The following is a 21,373-nucleotide window of genomic DNA, read 5'->3' as shown; positions in this document are numbered from 1 at the left end:
TGCATTGGTAAGGGGAACATAGAGTAACAGTGTATTTCAGAACAGCCAAATCTGAGGCAAAGTGGAGTGGCCTCAAAGAAGCATCATAAGAATGATGGAAGATTTTAAATTATATACTTGCAGTCAGTGATACAGGGAGCTCTGATACACCTGCTAAAGAGCAGGCTTAGGAATGGCTTGGCAAGTCTGTAAAAGACAGCCAAGGTAATATTTTTACTCTAGATTAGGCGTTTTGTCTAAAAGAGATGCTATTGTTCAAGTGCAGCTATTGGACTTGAAGCAGAAATAAATACAGGCAAGTCCTTCAGCATGCTCTCAGTGAGAGCAGACTCTCACAGTAGTCTCGTGTCCTTAAAATCCATGAAAAGGGAATTTAGTAAAAAGAGTGAAAAACTAATCCCTATTTAGGCACACCTAATTTGGTATACATCAGTTTAGATTAATGCTATAAGAAAAGCTAAGCCAATATAAACCAGATTTAGCACCAGTGTAACTAAATCAGTGGAATGCTACACCTTCAGTTAAACGTAGCCATGAAAAGAAGCTGGGAAGAACATCCCCTGACATCTCCAGAGCTGGCTGTTGCAGTGCTGCTCTGAAAGAGAAGTCCAGACACATTACTTAATATGCCAGGGCTAGTCCCACATCCTACAGATTTCTCAGTTCACCTCAGGATGGTCCAGATAGTGAAACATTTAACTGATGACAATTTTAAGTGTCAGAATAGAACCAGAGGGACAGGGGTTAGCTGAGTCTTCTCAGCTGTGCTGAAATTAGGAGTAAATAGATTTAGACTGCTAAAACTGAGTAAATACTTCCAATTGCAGTATATGGTGGTAAGGAACTTACTCTGATTTTAAGCACTTTAATTTCTGAGTCTTAAATCTGAAAATAAGCTATAATTGAAGTAACCCTAATTATACACAGCAGGCAAGATTCTCTAATTGATTTATGAATTAACTTCCATATCATTGGTGTATCTGCATTCCTTAACTGATCATATGGGTTTTTTCATGCCCATAATGGGAAATATTAATTACCTTCATGCACTAGGAAGGATAATGCTTAGTCCTGGAATAATCTGAGCAGATACATTAAACACTTGTCTCCTAGAAATTCATCCCACATCCATCTGTGCTCATTAAATCATCAAATTGCTCAGAAGTACCAAATTATATTTTTTTTAAAACAAATTACGGTTTTCAAACCACTTGTTCCTTTCACATCTGGCCATGGAGGAACTCGTATTGAACGTCACTCAGCTCCATATTTTGCTTGTTTGCATTTTAGTGCATTTCATCTGCACAGTAGGAGCAATTCTCTGAGAAAGAAAAGGGAGGAGAGGAAAAAAGAAGGTTAGATAAACAGATTCAGATGCTGGATGAAATTTTTAAAAGCTGCAAAGCATTTCAGTTCACTTAGCTGTACTTGGCTTTCTGTCTCCCAACGCCCATCTGTGCGCATAGAGACAGAGCACTGAAAGGTTGGAAGAAGTAACACATTCCTTAATATTTACGGCATTCGAAATGAGGCTCAGGCAGGCAGCAGAGGACTGCTACTTCTCCCATAGAGGTTGGCTTGCAGCTCCAGCACTCGCCACATCCAGGCTGCTGATCAAACCCAAGCGGTCATGCCACTAGCCATGTCAGAGGTGCATTAAAAGGCCCTGATTGCTCGACGCTGTGAGTTAAGGGCAGAATTGCCTATTCTGCTGCCTGACAGCACAGCCCTTCGTGGGAGTTGCAGCCAGACAGACAGGAAGGTGAAGTGAGCTTTGCCTGCTTGGAGATGCTGCTAATGTTTATGCTCTCATTCATTTTTTGTGCATGGGGAGATTGAGGAAAACAATTGTTTTATCTTAACCTACTTGATATTACAGAACCTGGTTATAGATGGCTGGATTAGAAAGGAAATTGCTCCTAGCTCTCCCGTCATTTAGCTGGTTTGCTGGGATAGTTAGTGTCCATCTCTGCCTTCTGGGTGTAGTTTCCCACTACCGTTTATAAAACCACCTTCCTTCAGCTGCTCTCTGCCATAAAGCACCCAGCAGTCCGAGCAGCAGAGCGGAGAAATTTCCCAGGTGGTGTCCTTGTCACTTTGTGTTGCCGTGATTGGCTGTCAGGTGACTACCCCATCAGGCTGCATGTGCCCCACATGCCTTTCTCCACCTACTGCTCCATCCACTTTCTGCTGGTGAAAGAAACAGAACTAGTACAGGGATGCGCTGTGGTGAGGTGGGACCTGGGCCAGAGACTTGCCCACATCCCACCGACGCTGTCAGTTCACGTGGGAGAGGAGTGTGCTGTCTGCCTAGCAGCGCCAAAGCAAAATACTTTCCGTGCCACCCCCTTCAAGAAAATATGACTGTACATTAAGCAAAACAGGAGAGCCGAGCGTGCATGTGTGCGTGCGTGAGTCATGTTCCCCTTGCTGCCTGGCACTGTTCCCAGATGCAAACCTGAGTAAAACATGTCACGCATTGTTGACTCTTCTGTAGTAACTGGCACTAATTCTGCCATGTTATATTCTGATAAAGTGGTCGTATCCAGACTTGCTGTCACGACTGGCATATCTGTGCCGTGTTTCTGTGGTTTTCATGGAGCCTTCAAGCAAGTTGTAACCACAACAGTGCTGCAGAATAAGACAGGAGCAGTGAGTTTGACCTTTAAAATAGACCCTTCCATGTTTCCATGTATCCTTCCTACAAATCACTGCCACGTTAGAAATTGAGCTCCCAATTCAAGGAAGCATTCAAGCATGTGCTTAACCCCCATTGACTTCAATTGCTGTGCATGTGTATCTTCTTTGCCAAAAGGGAAAGCAAAGGAAGGGGTTTTTCTTCCCTGGAAAGTGATACTAGAGAAATGACCCCAAGAGTAAGTTCTGACTGAACAGTGACATGTATGCACATGGTAAAGCGCTCCTCTGACTAGGCATACCTGCCTCAGGAATGAGAAATTAGAATTAACCATCTCAGAAATCGAATCCTGCAATATTTCCAGCAGAAGGGTAAAAGATCCAACTGAGATTTGTTCTTCTAATTCAGACTTTGTGCTGATTCAGACACCGTAATACAGTGAAGCAGGTTCTGGCCTGTAGTGTGCAGAGGCACTTTGCAGGTCCCTGCAGTCTGCCAATAAAAGGATGGAGAAGTAGAGCTCCACTGATAAGCAAGAGCAGTAGTTAACTGGGCTAGATGCCTCATTTTCACTGATTACCTATCCCACACAAAACTAACTGTGTATCCCTAACACACAAGGGACCTGTTGGTGTCACAGGGCTGGACTCCTGAAACCTGTCCTGGGTGCATGATACTTTGACAAACAGAAACCAGCATCAAGCATCTGAATTCAAGCACTCTGAATGGGACCGGCTTGGAGGTTAGCCCTGCAGACCTAATTTGCCTCATTCTACATCGGTTTTCATAAGTTTCTCTAGTTCTATGTTTCTCTAGTGTCCTGAATGCACTTATTTACTCATTGAATAGATACTCAGTATTTTGGGGTTTTTTGTCTCAGCATCCAGGCCTGAGCCCAGCCCTTAATTACTGATCAGTTCTGCTCAATACTGTTCAATGCCTGTCTGTGCGCACTGACAGAGAGCCTGCATGAGTAATTTAGCCCAGACAACTGACTCCTACGCAGTGAGGGTGCATGAGATGAGTCGCGCTCCATGGAAAGTGTAGCACGAGGCTTTGCAGCTGGAGGAGTCAAAGAAGCCACTTTCCCCACACCTGTGCTACTCTGAGTTTAGCTGTGGTCACTTACTATATATCCTCCAACCTCTGCAAAAGATGGGGTGGCTTTGGCAGCCACACATTTCTTCTGTGTCAAAGCCTTGACTCACGTCCAGAGCGGGACATCTTGTGCACTAAATGAGGCCTCTTTATGGGAAAAATAGTATGCAATCATGTAATGAAAAATTATATTGCACACAAGAAAAAGTGAAGTCATGGGCAATTTTAGTTGCCTGTTTCTTCATCTCAGATTCATGGATGTGAAACATTCCTGTTTTGTTAAAGTAGTGGATGTCTTTACGCATCTACATACATGATATTTTTAGACAGTTTGCTTTTTTAAAGGAAACAAACCCAGAACTTCCATCATGTAACATCTATTTGAGGTTAGGAGTCTTAGCTGCACCTTGCAGATGTCAGCAGCAGTAGCAAAGGGAGAGCTGGGTGGGAGAGGTGATTCTTTTGACTGCTGTGAAGACATGGGACAGTGGGATTCCCAGGTCTTTGCTGACAGCAGAGGGACAGAGATGATGGACATATTCCCAGCTCTCAGTGAGTTAATTGCTGCCAGGGTCCCCGTCCCACCCTCAGCCCCAGTGCCAGCCTCTACCCATCCAGTCTCCTGCCCCACAGGATGTCATGTCCCAGCCCCAGGCTCCCTCCCACCAAGGCTCTTTGCTCTCCCAGGCTCAGCTCAGCACAGCTGCCCGCCTCAGCAGCCATACGCACACCTTCTGTCAGGCCTTCCAGTTTTCATCATGGTCCCATTTCTCCCTCCGCTCCCAGTTTTTCTCCCATCAGCTTCACTCTCCCTTCACCCCTCCCTTGCCTTAGCCTGCTCTCCAGCCCTCTGAGGTTTCCCTGCTCAGGCAAACCCTGTCCCCAGTCCTTGCTGATACTACTCACAGCCTCTCCTCATGTGTTTTCTCTTGGGCACCAAGGACACTCCCCAGGCCCCTGCCCATCCTGGACAGTCCCCTCTGGGGATGAAGTGTCCAACCCAAGGGTGCCACAGCAGCCAGCAGTGGGGAAGTCCAATATCAAATCTGTGCCCTGAGAGAAAAACATCAGAGGAGCCCATTGGTGGGAAAGGAAGAGAAATGCAACCTCTGAGGTCCTGCAGAGCTAGGACATCTTGGAGCATGAATCAGCAGAGATTTAACCTTCAGTGCTCATACAAGCCTCTACTAGGATATGCAATTTTGAGGTGGTTTGAATGCTTTTAACCTGGCTGAAAGCAGGTGCTTTTCTGAAGGGACACCATCCTTGACAGACCAGCAGGACCACAGGACAGGTCTTTGCTCCCAAGTATGGGGACCTGAGAGCAGTTTGTGGAAGCACTCACCTGGGTCCTGCTAGTGCTGCAAAAACCCTCACGTTATTCCTGGAGGTGATGAAACCATTTGGGCTGAATGTGGGACCATCAGCCTGACACAGTCAACTGCTGTGGTGAGTTTGGGCCAAAATGGTTAATATTTGCCAGAATTACAACTATCCGAAAGTACGATTTACAACAGAGAATACAAAACATTGTCAATAATAGGCAGAGGTCATCACAATTTTTGCCCAGCTAATTAGCATTTTTTAAAGTTGGTAGTTTGGAGGTGTAATGCGACACAGACAAAACTGAGATTGCTCTGACATCCATCTACCATGCCAGGAAGTGGTCTGGTTTAAGAAAACCTACAGTTTTAGAGTAGCTTCTCAAAGATGTGAAATGAAAAGGGGAGGTATAAACAGAAGTATGCAGGACTGCCTTTTTGGGAATGAGGGAGGATGTCTGGGAGGGAAGAAAGGGATCTTTTCAGCCAAATAAAATATGCCTAATATATGTATTTGCAGTTCAGTTCCAGAGGATAACCTAGGCTGAGATGCCACCTGGAGGTCTGGAGGGGCGGCACAGCAGCGACCTGCCAGCGGGTAGCCCATGCCCTCACTGGGCTTGCTGCCTCTCCCAGGCCCCGCTTCAAAAGCCTCTCCAGGGAAAAAAGCATAGCATCTTTTTCCATCTCTCACGGAGGATATCTTAAACCGATTTGCAAGGTCTTTCATATATAGGATTTCATTATTCTATCAAAAACACTTCGGTGCTCTCCTGTGAAGTACCACAGTTAATTTAATTTATACCATAGCATTTGGGGTTTCCTTAAATGGGAAAAAGTACTTAATTTGGTAATGCAGTGACTGAGATTTATTCTTCTAAATCTCTAAGGGGATGATGTGTAGAACCCCTTTAACGATGATGGGCACATTCCTGTTTAGCGTGGTCACATCCCTGCTCATGTGAACCATTTAGGGACTAGCAGCTCCTCACTCCTGGGATGTAGTCTGGCTTTAAAAGGACAGCTTTGTGCTTAAGGTATGATGTGAGGTGTTGGCAGTCCCCCTGGGTCTTTGGGACAACCCTGCCCAAGACACCTCCCTTTTTCTTTGTTTCTGTTTCCTGATCTGCTTAAAGGGCCTGGGAGTACCTCTGCACCACCTGGCTGCTGTTGTGGTCTGACCCTCTTCTTTCTCAACACCTCTTGAGATCCTGGTGCAGAGCTCCAGTGATCTGTGGCTCTGCATAGAGTTGCAAGATCTGAAACTTGGCATCGTCTTAGCTACAATTGTTCCACTCTGATAATTTAATTAATCAACACTGCAGCAGAGTGTTTGAAATAATGTGTGCATTCATTTGCATAATGGCTGTAATTGGCAAAGCTTCATAATATAAGTGTAGCAGTTCCACCGATGATAGCATGATAGACCATATTCCTGCAGCCAGCCAGCAGCACATGTTTCAACCTCTGTTATTTGCTTTTCCACAGAGGAAGGAAGTGGCAACAAGATTTACTGAGCAAGGGACAGAGAAAACAAGCACATTTTTGATGGCACTTGAACACATATTTTCTACATGGCTGTGTTGCTGTGTCAAGATAAAAAGGTCGTACTCAGGTTTTAGAGCAGAATCTCCACTCCAAATGAGTTAAATGTTTTTCCAAGTAATGGGATGTTTAGTTGTGGAGATATCCAAACATAGACCCAAAGCTGGTATTCTCACTGTCACATCAAAGTGGAGTCCCTAGTTTCAGAACTGCAGTCATTAGGTACCTGAGTAACATCTGTAAAGAAAATTAGTGACTGCCACCGGGCAGCCCCTTGCTTTGGTACCATCTCACTGGGAATGGCCTCAGGGAGTGGTCCAGAGCCTCCAGGGCAGGTTGAAGTTAGTCCTTGAGGACAGGATATTATTTTAAATAAATACTCGCCTTGTCACAAACATGACTGAGGCATCAGTAGCAATGTAGTGGTTGTGGAAATATTAATCCTCAGGAGACGGGCTTTAGGTAATCAGTCGGCACCCTTTAACTATCTTATTGTATTAATTACTTTGCAATTAGCAAAACAGTTATTGACTGTTAACCAAATGCCAGATGACTGCGAAAGTACATGTGCTGAGGGAAAAAAAAACCACTGTGCAGCAGATATATATTCCTGCTCTGCACAGAAGAGCATTGATATAAAAGGGCCCAGTCTGTGCTCTCAGGAGGATGCCTGCTGATAAGCCTGAGTGCAGAATAGCTGTATCAGGATCAGACCCATCATTACTTCATCAAAATGAAGTGACACTTGAAAACTAGTTTCCCAGAAAGCCCTGTGAATAGTTCAGGACAGGGGCTCCCTGTTGGTTTGGAGAGTGCTTCAAAAGTCATTTGATATCTCTCCATTTTAGCTTCACTTCCAGGTTTGAGGGACCCCAAGTACATTCTCAAGAAACATAATAAGAAGAAAAACATTAACTGCTTTAGCTAACCTCTGCCGATACCACAGGCAGTTGGTGGGAGCACTGCAAACCCAATTTTTCATCATCAGTGGACAAGGGAAGAGCTATGTATGTCATCTGTCTGGACTTCTGTAATGACTTTGACATGGTCCCCCACAACATCCTTCTCTCTGAATTTGAGAGATATGGATTTGATGGGTGGAATGTTCAGTGGATGAGGAATCAGTTGGATGGTCTCATCCAGAGGGTAGTGATCAATGGCTCACAGCATCACAGAATCACAGAATGGTAGGGGTTGGAAGGGACCTCTGGAGATCATCTCGTCCAACCCCCCTGCTTGAGCAGGCACACCTAGAGCAGGGGGCACAGGAACACGTCCAGGTGGGGTTTGAATGTCTCCAGGGAAGGAGACTCCACAGCCTCCCTGGGCAGCCTGTGCCACTGCTCTGGCACCCTCACAGGAAAGAAGTTTTTTCCTCATATTTAAGTGGAACTTCCAGTGTTCCAGCTTGTGCCTATTGCCCCTTGTCCTGTCGTTGGGCACCACTGAAAAGTCTGGCCCCATCCTCTTGACACCCACCCTTCAGATATTTATAAGTATTGATGAGATCCCCCCCTCAGCCCTCTCTTCTCTAGGCTGAACAAACCCAAGTCTCTCAGACTTTCCTCATGCGGGTGATGCTCCAGTCCCCTGATCATCTTGGCAGCTCTCCACTGGACTTGCTCAAGCAGTTCCCTGTCCTTCTTAAACTGGGGGGCCCAAACCTGGACACAGTACTCCAAATGTGGTCTCACTAGGGCAGAGTAGAGGGGGAGGATAGCCTCCCTCGACCTGCTGCCCACGCTCCTTTTAATGCAGCCCAGGGTACCGTTGACCTTCTTGGCCACAAGGGCACAGTGCTGGCTCATGGTCAGCTTGCTGCCCACCAGCACTCCCAGGTCCTTCTCAACAGAGCCGCTTTCCAGCAGGTCAGCCCCCAGCCTGTACTGGTGCCTGGGGTTGTTCCTCCCCAGGTGCAGGACCTTGCACTTGCTTATGTTGAATTTCGTGAGTTTCCCCTTGGCCCAGCTCTCCAGCCTGTCCAGGTCTCGTTGGATGGCAGCACAGCCTTCTGGTGTATCAGCCACTCCTCCCAGCATGATACCGTATTGGCTCAATGTCTAGATGGAGATCAGTGACAAGTGGTGTCCCTCAGGGGTCCGTAATGGGACGAGTGCTGTTTAATATCTTCATCAGGGACATAGGCAGTGGGATCCAGTGCACCCTCAGCAAGTTTGCAGACAACACCAACCTGAGGGGTGCAGATGGCATGCCTGAGGGACAGGATGCATTTCAGAGGGGCCTGGATAAGCTCAAGAAGCAGGCCTGTGTGAACCTTGAGGTTCAGCAAGGCCAAGTGTAAGGTGCTGCACCTGGGCTGGGGCAACCCCTGATATCAGTACAGGCTGGGGGATGAAGGCATTGAGAGCAGCCCTGCAGAGAAGGACTCAGGGGTACTGGTGGATGAAAAGCTAGACATGAGTCAGCAGTGTGTGCTCGTAGCCCAGAAAGCCAACTGAATCCTGGGCTGCGTCAAAAGCAACGTGGCCAGCAGGTCGAGGGAGGTGATTCTGCCCCTCTGCTCTGCTCTGGTGAGACCCCACCTGGAGTCCTGTGTCCAGCTCTGGGGCCCTCAGCACAAGAAGGACAGGGAGCTGTTGGAGCCAGTACAGAGGAGGCCACAAAAGTGATCAGAGGAGCACCTCTCCTATGAGGACAGGCTGAGAGAGTTGTGGTTGTTCAGCCTGGAGAAGAGAAGGCTGTGGGGACACCTTATTGCAGCCTTTCAATACTTAGAGAGGCTTATAAGAGGGGGACAGACATTTTATTAGGGTCTGGTATAGATTCAGACCAGATATAAGGAAGAAATTTTTTACACTGGGGGTGGTGAAACACTGGCACAGGCTGCCCAGAGAGGTAGTGGAGGCCCCATCCCTGGCAACATTCAAGGTCAGGCTGGACGGGGCCCTGAGCAACCTGATCTAGTTGAAGATGTCCCTGCTCACTGCAGGGGGGTTGGGCAAGGTGACCTCTAGGGGTCCCTTCCAACCCAAACCATTCTATGATTCTGTGATTTTTAGATGGAGCAGATGCAGTGCTGAATGAGATGTGTTAGAGTAGAGATAGATGCAGTGCCAGGAGAAAGTGACCAAATCTGTGGCGCAGGCTTGGCACGCGCTCAGGAGCAGAGACCACTGCGAGTAGTCCAGCCATTTGACAATACCTTCCTGCTTTCATGGTCTGGTTCCAGAGTACATCCTGGTCAAGTTCCCAGTCAAGCTGGCCAGAAATCTCCCCATCATACTGAGTTTTAGTAGAAAATGTAGCTGCATCAGATACAACTGGTGTGTGAAAATATAACTTACTGATCAATGTTTCCAAAAGCATTTTTCCCCAAGATTTCTGGTTCAGATGCCTGGCTGCTCCCATCGGGTACAGGCTCAACTGCTGGTTGACCAGGTCTTTGCGTTTTTGTCTCCAAAGGTACCGCGTCGTGGTCCCGTACCCGCCTCAGAGCGAGGCCGAGATCGAACTGAAGGAAGGTGACATTGTGTTTGTGCACAAGAAACGGGAGGACGGCTGGTACAAAGGGACGTTGCAGAGGAACGGCAGGACGGGCCTCTTCCCCGGGAGCTTTGTCGAGAGCTTCTGAGGACAGCTCGCCACTCTCTCAACTGGAGGAACTTTCAGGGGAAACTGCATAGCACAAGAAGTGACAGCAAAGGGAAACTGGACTGATGACCACTGCCATTTTTATTTCCAAAGACTCCCCCCAGGCCCTTCAGTCTACAGCTCTGGAGACGCAGTGCTCCACTGTGCTCCTGAGACCACGTGCGGTGCATACAGTGGTATGTTGAAGTAGTGCCTTCCACCTGGAATCACAGACTGAAAGGACGCCCATCTGGACTGTACGTAACCTAAATGCCGGCTGTTAACCCTTTGTGTAAATTATAGAGAAGATATCTTTAAAAAAAGTTAAGAGGAAAGTTGTTATATTGCTGTAACTTATTTGTCAGAGCTGCAGTGTTCTTATTACTGGCCTATGCAAGATGGATTTGAGAGTTCAAGGAGGTGTGCTAGGAAGCTCTTAAACTGGGACTTCATTTTTCCCAGGGGAAAAAGAGGGAGGGGAGGGTGGAGAAAACCCCAGCTAAAGATTGGTGTATCATTGTGCAAGAAAGAACAAGGAGTCCAAAACGTTAATGTCATGCTTTCTATATACCTCAAAGATATGCTGCGCAAGTTTGTCAGTGAGTGTGTTAGTGCTCAGCGTCCCATGCCATCCGGTGTCCTGGCGCTGCCGCCGGGGAGGTCCTGGAGGAAGTACGGCTCCGCCATTAAACTGTGGTTATTTGAGCAGAATCCCTTTTGCCTGTCTTCTGCCCTTATTGTATGCAGCATGGATTTTTGTCCTTCAGTATCACTTTCCATTGCTTTTTTGTATGACGTACCTTTTTACTGTAAGAATTGCTCTACTTTATATATATTCCTACTAGATCAGACATTTCCTCTTTTTCATACATCTGGTGCTATTTTTTTTAAATGTTAAAGATTTGGTTTGGTTAAACAGAGAGGCTGCAACAAGACTTGCATTCAACATATGAAATTAGAAACGTACCTGAAGATCGAGATCAGACTGCTTGCTCGTGCTTCATAGAGGAAAAGAGAAAAAGCCGCTGGGTCACCGATAAATATTCCTGGGGGAGTGTGCTTGTGCACCACGCATGCACTCGCTCTCTCCTATGTATTCAGAGTGGCTGAAGACCCACGCTGAAGCACAGCGTTCTGTCTGGAGAGTGATAATTACTCCAGAACTGGAAGTCATTCCCAGACGAGTCATTTTAATTGACTTTTTCATGGCAATAAGAAGAACACTGCAGGTTCTAGCACGCGCAGGGACCGTGGAGTTTTCCTCTGTCGTTGCACCACGGAGACGAGAGCGGATCTGCGATGGCTGTAGTTAGTGTTATCGAAATGTGATTTCTTACTGTAGAAATGTACGGTTCTGGAGACTGTTCAATTTCTTAACGCGGTCAAGCTACAATACAAACCGTATCAGGCAATATAAGCTTTCATCTACCAGGGACTTAAAGGTGCAATAAATGTAAAGCGAGTTTAGCCAGTTATTCATGTGAAGCAGAAGGAGAAAAAAAAATTCCATAATGCGACTGTGAGAGTATTTAAAAAGACATCGGCTCTTGAGGAATGGAACGTGATGAAAGGCTTTTCGTAGCTGTATCTGTACCTTGCCTTTGCCAGCGGCTGGCTCTTTGCCAAAGCCCACATGTGGTGGTCGTTTAAAAGCATGTCGGAGGCACTGTAACCTGGAGATGATCTTATTAAAAGGAAGAGGCCCAGTGGGTGAACATCATTACTACGTTACCAGTATTTCATATGCGAAGGTGTAAGTTTTGTTTTCATTCAAGCCGTGTACATTAGTACATATCAAAACCCATGTAAGTGAGCGTTCCTATTTAAGTTCAGCTCCGTGACTTTGTTCTCTGTAAAATAAGTTTCTTCTTGCTGTCACACGTAACAAACCAATTCCAGAAACACAGTCCGTGGCCAAGTATAGCACCTTCAAACAGGGAGGCATCGTTTTCAGGGTGTTTCTTTTTATACTTAACGTTGCCGCATTTGTTCATATTCCAGATTGTAATGAGTCAGCCACTAAAAGTTTAGTTACTGTTGAGAGGAAATTGCCTTTTTATAACCAATAAGAGACTGAAGAAACGTCTTCTGGAAAGACTTGCTTGAGACTAGAGCCATATCTGTCCACTGATTTGGTCCAGATCAGAACCAGTGTCACTGCACCTCCAACAGTAAACTGCACGGTTAGCAAGTCAGCAACGCCAAAATGCGTGTTATCGATTCCAATAAAATTCTGGATTAGATCTGTCAGACATGAGGAGATTTTTTCTGACAACTTACCGTGGTTAAAGCTCTCTTCAAATTCTGTTCCGTGGGTGTATTTACTACGCTCAGAAAAACGAAATAGGGTAACGGCTTATTTGCTGTCTATTGTGTTTAGCCAGATCTAAAATGGTTCCAGATTTCCACCTTTTCATGCTTAACTCTAACAGGACAAAAGTTGGTGTGTGAGAAGATCAAGGAAGCACACAGCTGTCATGTCATGAAATCAGTGCTTTAAAATCTATTTTGCAGGGAGGATGGTGGGGTTTTTTAATGGTCGACAACCCTTCCAGTCATACCTCCTGCAAGGAAAAATATTTGGGGCGGGGGGGGGGGGATGTTTCTATTTTGAGAACAGCTGTTTCTGGCCCCTGTTTATTGCTTATCAGCACAGTTTGGGTTACTGAGTAATCTTCTTGGACAAATCACTTCCATGCCAGGAGCACAAGTGCAGAACTTAATACAGCTCAGTGATACGAAAACATGACCCAGTGCCATTTGGAAAGTCCTGGACTGAGAGAGGTTCAACTTGTACTGTGGTCTAATTTTTACCTGTCATACCAGGGAAAGGGGGAGGAGGGGGCATCTGCATCTCCTATAATGGGGGGTAAAAAATGAAAAGACTCCTTCAGGCGGCCTCAGTTTGTAAAATGCCAGGTTTGCTCTTCTAGAAATGGGTTCAAGTAATTGAACAATTCCTTTGAACTTTGCACAGCTCAGAAAAATGTTTTTGTTATACATGAATGTTAACGTGATTTAGGAAATGTTGGCGGATATGAGTACAAATGAACTACAATGACTGTGTTTCTGATTCTTTAAATAAAATAAACATTAAGGCAACTTGACTGAGGTTTCTCTCTCTGTTAGATGGCAAAGTGAACTAACGATGTAAGTGGCTCTGAGGTTCACAAAGAGAACAGGGAAGACCCCTCTGCAAACCCTGCTCTTTTTGAGCTGGCCCTACAGCCCCTTTGCTTTCAGTAGTAATTCCCATGTAAATAGAGCTAAGAGATACCTGAGTAAAAGTTAGAATCTCTTTCTGGATCTCCTTTTGGCAGATCTGGGATTCTTCAAAACCTTGAGAAGTTAACACTTAGCTTATATGTGAAGAAAAGGTGTGTAGGTCGAAAGAAAGGGAGTGGGGACAGGCTAGGAAGAGGGACTGAGGTGGTGAGGGCACAGCTATGGCAGAGAGGCTGGGAGGGAATGCAGCAGCAGAAGCATTTGCAAGGAAAAGAGCAGTCTCTAATCCTGCTAGTGAGCTTCAGGGGTGTTTGGAGGTCCCTTGGTGGGTTGAGCAGGTTCATGGCAGAGCAAGACCCCCTTCCTCCTACCCCTGGCTTGGGCACAGTGCCAGCAGGGTCTGCATGTCCTCCAGTCTATGCACAGCCAAGGAACGGGGAGAGAGGGAAGGAGCATGTGGTACCCTGGGCACCCGAACGCTGTTCAGCAACATGGTGCAGAGCGTCTGGAGGGGGAGCATGCACTGGGTCTGGATGTATTTGCCTTGGTTCAGCTGGGAGATGCCTTTGAGCAAGAGGCGCCCGCAGGTAGTGATTCATTGCCCCAGCCAGGAGCACGTAGGGCAGGGAGGAGCCATGCTCAGCTGGACCACAAGGGCATCTGTCTCACAGGCTTGCTCAAAGGAGCCAGGGCTCCAGCGAGGTGACATAAGTCCTTCTTTGCCTCAGCTGGATCCTGAGTCAAAATTCTGAAACGTGGGATCTGCAAGAATTTGAACGTGGGCAGGCAACACCTCTCCCTCTGCTCGGCCTCGCCAGCCGCCCTGCCTGACGAGCAGCATGGTGCAAAATGCCACACAGAGGAGCCTGCCAGCTATTTCTGAGCTGGTCTGGAGTGCTGGTTCCCTCCACGCTTCGCCGGGTCCTGCTCCTCTGGCATCCTTCCTGCCCACACTGCCAGCACATGCCGCACACCTCGCCCAGCCTTCGCACCGCATGCTGCCCTTTGCTCTTGCTCCAGTGCCTGATAGGAATCCCAGTCATGTTTGAAAGAAAAATAATCATTGTAAAATTGTTACATGGCTTGTCTATTCCTAAATGCTCATGGAGAGCAGAACCACCTGGACAACATCTGCAGGGCTTTCCTGCGGCCAAAAGCTCTTCCTGACATAGCAGCTCCTTATAACATGGTGAACCTGGCAGCTACACAGCTTGGCTAGTCCATGCCAAACCAAATAAATGAGCTGTACTAGCAGGGAAGCCAAGAGGTGATACAGTCTGGAGAAGGCCCTGTCCTCACGTCCCAGCCTTCCATGTAGCAAAAACTACTTTCCAAATGGTCACAGATGTATTTCCAATCACTGGGGTGCGGGTGCCTCTCCTCTCTTCGGAAAACAACTTGATTTTTCTCAGCCGTGGAGCAGCACCACCTGCCGCAGAGGGGCCACGAGCCAGGCCACCAAGGGGCTCGCACCAGGGGGGTCCTATCACCCCCCAACCCTCCCAGAACCCCCCTGTGGCAGACAGCCTGGGTGTCCCCTCTGTGTTTATAGGTACAGCTCAGTTGCAACTGAGCCCATCCCCACTTGGGTTTCTTTGTTTCTCACACCCCATGGAGACCCCTGCAGCCCCAGGGAAAGCCAGCCAGCATCCCACCAACTTGGCAAGGGAGTGACTGAAAGGTGTTTCCAACACAAAAGGCTCTTTCACACCAGACAAGATGCGACGCAGTGTTTTTGCAAAGGCAAAAGAAAGTGTATTGCATGCAGGATTACAAGCTTTGCAACCTCCTGTGTGCACACATATGTGTGTGTGGAAAACCCCACGAACAAGGAGAGCAGCTGGGGAGCAGGGCTGGCCTCGTGGCACCTGCCTGTCCCTCTCAGACAGGGCATTAGAAAGAGGGCAGGCTTTTTAGTTAGGGGTGAGTGTCCTCGGGGAAATACCATGTCCAGGGAAACCCCAGGCTTGTCGGTGCTGTCAGCGCTGTGCAGCTGGGGAAGGTACCAGCTGCACCCCAGCAGAAGATGGGGGTTAGCAATGGGGGAGCTGCCTCCGGCGGTGAGGTTGCTGTCACCCATGGGCTCCCTGTGGGGAGCGCAGTGGTGATGGGGAGCAGTACTAAGTGATGGGGGAGAGGTAAAATGATGCCGTTAAGACAGGAGGGAAAGGAGGATTGTCTTCGACTTACCGTCAGAGAAGGAAAATGTATTAAATTAGGATGTCCCATCTGCACAAGAGCTTGGTAAAGCTGATGCCAGTCATGTCAGTGCCTGCAGCTCCCCAGCAGTGCAGTTTTGGAGTGTGCATGGCAGCGGCCGAGGGCAGTCCCATCACAAGAAGGGCTCATCCTCTGCCATCTCACGTGGCTGAGCACGACCACAATGAGCACTTGGGGGCCAGGGTCCACAGGGAGGTGCAGGCACAGCCCAGGGGACCATGGGGACACGGCAGTGCGCGGCAGCACAACTCCACCTGCGGAACAGACACGTGCCATACTGGCCCCAAGGAAACTCACTGGAGCTCTTGCTCCAGCTCCGCCGCTGCATCAGGTTGGGAGACGAAGCCTAACACGTCCCCACTGCTGTTTCCAACCCAGGTGTGAGAACCCTGCCCCACATCACCACTGCCTCTGTGAAGGGCTTGGGGCTGACTCTCATGTGTGATGCTGCACAGCCAAGGGGCCCGTGAGCTGCCCCCCACACCTTTCCTGTCTCCCCAGCAACAGCAGAAGGGGATTCACTTGCTCTTCCTCATGGGTATGTCGAATTTGCCCTCCAGCTGCCCACTAGAAAATAAGCCTAGCAGACAGGGGGCCAATTTGTTCAGGTTTTCCCCTTCCCCTCCCCAGATAATTGCCTGGGATCTGCATTAATGGAAACATAAATTGACTGCCACGCTGCTAAATGACAATCAGGTTTTGTTTGACAGAGCTGGGAAGTATCTTATCCTGAACATTGGCCCCGAACAATCTAAATGCAAATTGCAAAATATTTGGGGGTAAGGAGGCTGTTTATCTTCTGATGAGGTTATATGATACTGCAGAGAGGGGCGAGAATTGCCTTTCAGTTCCTAAAGGCTATCAAAATGTGTGATGGTTAAACTGTGGGGCCAGTGTTTACATTTTATTTTAATGGACCAGATTCAGTTATTCGGCATGGATTTTCTTTTAACAAATCACTTTTTTAAACAAGATGTAGCGCAGCAACATCTCAGCTATATTTCAGCAATTCTTAGGCGCCCGGGATAGCGTGGAAAATGACAGAGCAGCCACCATTTTAATCCTGTTATGTCTATTGCTCCCAGCTTGTTCTCCTCTGACAAACCACATTGCGGTGGCTCAGTGAGGCACAAAAACATTTGCTGTGCTCCTGGCCTATTTCTCTTGTTAGATTAGCAGGTTTATACATGGCAGTACTGCCCAGGTATCTCCAACACTCTTACACGGGAACAGTTACAGGGCACGTCTGAAAAATGAAATGCAACCAACACCATCAGCTTCCCAAGAGGCCACCATGTGCTGGGGGTCATGTCTCTAGCTGGTTGTCCCAGGTTGGATGTGCAGCAGCTTTTGTGCCAGTTGGATGGTTGGTTGGTTGCAAAAAAAGTTCACAGAATCACAGGATCACAGGTTGGAAGGGACCTCAGGGATCATCCAGTCCAACCTTTCTAGGAAGAGCACAGTCTAGACAAGATGGCCCAGCACCCTGTCCAGCTTAATCTTGAAGGTGTCCAACGTGGCCGAGTCAACCCCTTCCCTGGGGAGATTATTCCAGTGGAGACTGTCCTCATTGTGAAAAATTTCCCTCCCATGTCCAGTCGGAATCTCTCCAAGAGCAACTTGTGTCCATTCCCCCTTGCCCTCTCCATGTGATTCCTTCTAAAAAGGGAGTCTCCATCTTCTTTGTAACTACCCCTTAAGGACTGGTACATTACCCCTTCAGTTACTGCGGAAGGCAAAACCTTCAAACCTGCTTGGCACATCACTCTGGCACGTTACTCCGCACTATGGTGCCAAGCTCTGCCATGAGCGTTGGCGGGTGCCTCCGGCGCAGCGGGTACCGGGGCACCGCTCCATGCGGGCAGCACACCAAGGCTGGCGGCCACAGGAACTGGCCATGCGGACATGGGAACTGTGCTGGTGTTTGTACCGTTTGGCATTTTCCACAGGACAGGCAAAAATTTTCTTTAGTCTTGTCCTGGAGGGAAGAGGTGTCTGCGGCAGCTCGGCGCGGTTCAACATCTCACAGAATTGGTGTCCCTGAAGTTTTTCCATTGAAAGATTGTAATCTAATCTTCTTGGAGCTTGATTTAGGCTTCTCCATTTCTCCATAAATTAAGGAATGGTTTTGAGTTTACTCCTAACAGTCTTGCTTATCTGGGAGGCAGAGGAAGGAAAGGATTAATGTGTTATTTTTATTTTCCGTTTTAAATATGTCTCATGCCGAAAAATACACAGGTATCCCTACAAGGCAGGAAAAAAAGCAATAGATCTATAAAAGTGACACAAGTTGTGTGTGTATAAATTGTCAGGCCATCAGACCATTTGGTGTAGAATAGCCAAAAGCTCACCCTAATCTACGATTCAAGGACATTTGAAAGTAAGTGAATACACGAGGGGCAGCTGTGGCAATCTGAACTTTTAGGAAGGAAATCAGGGAGTGGAAACTGTAGCCCCATCTAGCAGGGCTCTGCCCACTGTTCAGGGGGCAGCTAGGATTTCGGTTTCACCCACCAGCTCTGCTCCTGTGACTGAGACCTTTAGGGACCGGCCAGGACATACCTTGAAAGGGACTCATCGCATTGTGGGAGAAGGACTAAAGACAGTTTTGCAAATTCGGCCAATTAATGAGCACCTCCTTAACTTACTGTTGTTAGAAAATATGGCAGGTGATTTTCAAAAGGCTTTGACCACACAGCTACTAACCTGCAGCTCTTGTGAGCGGGTGAGCTGAGGAAAGCTGGCGGTTCTTGCTTCTGCCAGCGCCAAGCTGCACCTGTCAGTGCAGGTGCTTACACAAGTTGAACACGATGGATCTTGCCTTCCTTCACTACTGTGACAAATATATACATATACACACACATAAAACACACACAAACATATATATATGTATATACACATATATTTATACATATTACCATCACTACTTTTGTGCCAGCCCCTAAAAGAACCAGGCAGGCATTCTTGCTGAGCTCTTATGGTGCTGCAGCGCTGCGTGCCATTTTGATTGATGCTGTTTAAGCTGCTCCAGGGCTACCTGTGCTTGCAGTAGAGGGGGTTGCGTTGCAAGGGTTTCAGACGTCAGGTGCAAAGCAACACTGGGAACTTGAAGGAAGACACCCTGAGGTCTGAGCTGCAAATGACTCCCTTGTCTGAAGCAGATGGCCCTTCTGGCAGCTTCTGGATTTCCTCTGGTGGCCTCCTGCCAGTTTGGAGATGCAGCAATAGGATTCATTTAAGAAATTATCCAATGCCCAAACTTTCTATTAATGTCAGAGGACTCTGGAACAGTCACTTTAAAAGGAAAACAAAGGGAAAAATTAAGTCCTCCTTCCTTCAACTCTCCAGTCCTCATAGAAGTGCCCTTCATTAAATAGGGCAGTATTCATTCTGATCTAAAGCCAGAAAAATGTATTCTTGAGCATTTCCCATGGCTTAATCTGAAGAGCCATTGAAATATTGCATCTCCATTCATTTACCCTGAGCAGAGGATAGCAAAGTTCTCTGAAAACACACACCCAATTAGTGCTAAATTTTGCCCAAGACAATTTGTTAAAAGCACAGCTTCACTTTGTCTAAATAAATATTCATTAGCTGAAAGAGAGCACGAGAAGGCAAGGAAGGATAAATGGGGTGGGGAGGATCAGGTCACCAGTTGCTGCTCCAGCTAGCATTTGGTTATTTATATGAAGCAGAGAGAGATGGTGAGTGCCAGAGGCACCTTCCAGCCTCTACATCTCCCATCCCGGGGGTCACCCACTGTGATGGGAGGGCAGCTCGGGAGGTTGTCCCAAGGACGTGGAGGATCTCATCACTGCCTCAATATTGGCTGGTGCTATGTCCCCTTACACATTGCCGGATACTCGAGCAGCTGGTGGGGCAGCATGTCCCACCGCCCCTGCAGTGCTGGCAGGCAATGCCTAAGGTTCAGCATGAGCAGGAAGGGCTGGAGCAGCCTGTAGCACTTCGGCCCAGCTCCAGGAGTGCTCGGATGTGTCTCATCTATCAATAACATGGCCTTCTCCCTCCCACCCCCCTCCCTGTGCATACCCAGGCAGCGGTGGGGTGCAATGCAGCTCAGCACTTGAGACCCGTCCCGAGTGGCGCTGGGTCAGATGCCTGCTGACACCTGCAAGCCCAGATGCAGCCAGCAGGTAAGGCTCTGCTCTTGCTGGAGTCTTACTGGTACTGAACCAAGTGATCCCTGGAGCAGGCTTAGTCCAAAATTAGGACACCTAAATGTAGGTGTCCAAGCCCTGCCTGGACTGTGGGGTGGGGTGCAGGTGGGGGCCACCCCTGGGGTGGCTGTAGCTTGAGGAGAAGCTACCCAGGTCACCCTATTTTCTCACCAACTACTTCAGGTTCATGCAGATGCAGAGCAACTTCTATCGTGAAGAAAAGGCTGCTCTTCTCAGCAGTGGGCAAAGCAAATTTCACTCTGGAAACTCCTTAGTGCAGCGTCCTGCTTATTTCAGTGCTGGCGAGGTTGGCAGCAGTGCAGGTTTGAGCAACAGCCCTGCTGCCTGTGCCCAGCGCTGCTTGGCGCTGCATCCCCCCTGCTCGGCGCAGTCCTGGCGGGATGCAAGGATGCCATCCCAGTGGGTGACACGGGGACAAGGGAGCTGCTGGCGCAGCCTCGCTGGGGCACGGCCACAGCTCCGAAAGGGACACCCACCCAGCACCTCATTAGTCATAAAGCACTCCTGCTAAATGGTTATAAAGTGATTTATTTTGTCATTAGCCTTATCTTGCTTTCTAAAGCTGACTTAGTTTCTAAACTATATTAGTTTTTGCACTTTCATTAATCTCTTTGGCTTGATAGACTAAATTAACCTTTTTGAGGACAAATGAATTTTCCTTCTTTAACTTTTTCATGTTCAAAAAAATTGAGGGAATATTTTTTTTTTCTCTCTCAAATTTTCTTTTACTAAAATAGTGGAAGCATACGCATGTGCATCCCTGTAATCCGAGCATCGGGGAATTTTTCTTCCTGAGCCCTCTGCTAATTCTTGTACCAAAGCCTTCCTACCACATCCCAGATGTTAATAAAATTGGAAATGAGCTTCACTGAGATCACAAGAGTGAGAGAGACAGAAAAAACCCGATGAGGGACTGGCCCTCATATCAATAAAATCTGTCGCATTTCTCCAGGCGGTGTGTGAAATACAGCGGGCACATAATCCGCCCGGCAATAAAAGGCTGCCACATGACTCCCCTGCACCCGGGGAGCTATCATTTTCAATTAGGAAAAAAAGCCTCTGGCATGTGACAGCGATGGCAGAAGAACTGAACGCAGTTAAGGCAAAATTTAGTTTCATTACGGCTCGACGCAGATTAGAGTTTTCCTTTGTTTTCGCACCACGTCCCTCTGTCATCATCCGGGAGGTAACGTGACAATGCGGGCTTTTTTAATGGCTTGAGCACAGCCGTAACTCAATTATGGACACCCTAAAATAATGTTTTTAAGAGGAGCGCAGCACAAAAGACCTTTTTAGCAAGTCTAAAACTGTCACCCTCATTGAGCAGAGTGCTGTAATTTAAAATTAATCTGTTTCTGCGGTGCTGGATAGCAATGCCAGGAATCATCTGCGGGTGTAAAAACTGTCTGTTTTCTATTTAGATGGGTTTCAGGATTGATTTTAGCCCCTTTAAGCCATCGCCTTTCCTTGGGCCAAATCGTGATAATATGAATTTTAAAATCCACCCCTGGTGTCCACTCCTTTCCCTCTGCTGA

The 21,373-nt window shown here is 47.6% G+C and overlaps 1 protein-coding gene across 1 annotated transcript in view; it reads left to right on the top strand.

Annotated features, from left to right (window-relative positions):
- Positions 1–13,301, top strand: part of SH3RF3 (SH3 domain containing ring finger 3) — a 252,787-nt gene extending 239,486 nt beyond the window's left edge. Inside the window, exon 10 of the mRNA XM_075091962.1 lies at positions 10,027–13,301. Within this exon, the coding sequence (XP_074948063.1) occupies positions 10,027–10,195 (169 nt within the window). The 3' untranslated portion in view covers positions 10,196–13,301. The remainder of the gene's footprint in view (positions 1–10,026) is intronic.
- Positions 13,302–21,373: the final 8,072 nt, after the last annotated feature.

Source organism: Phalacrocorax aristotelis, chromosome 1, assembly GCF_949628215.1.
Source record: "Phalacrocorax aristotelis chromosome 1, bGulAri2.1, whole genome shotgun sequence".
In the NCBI taxonomy this organism is placed as follows: Eukaryota; Metazoa; Chordata; class Aves; order Suliformes; family Phalacrocoracidae; genus Phalacrocorax; species Phalacrocorax aristotelis.
The sequence above is the reverse complement of the archived record's forward strand: the minus strand, read 5'-3'. Positions and strand labels throughout refer to the sequence as shown.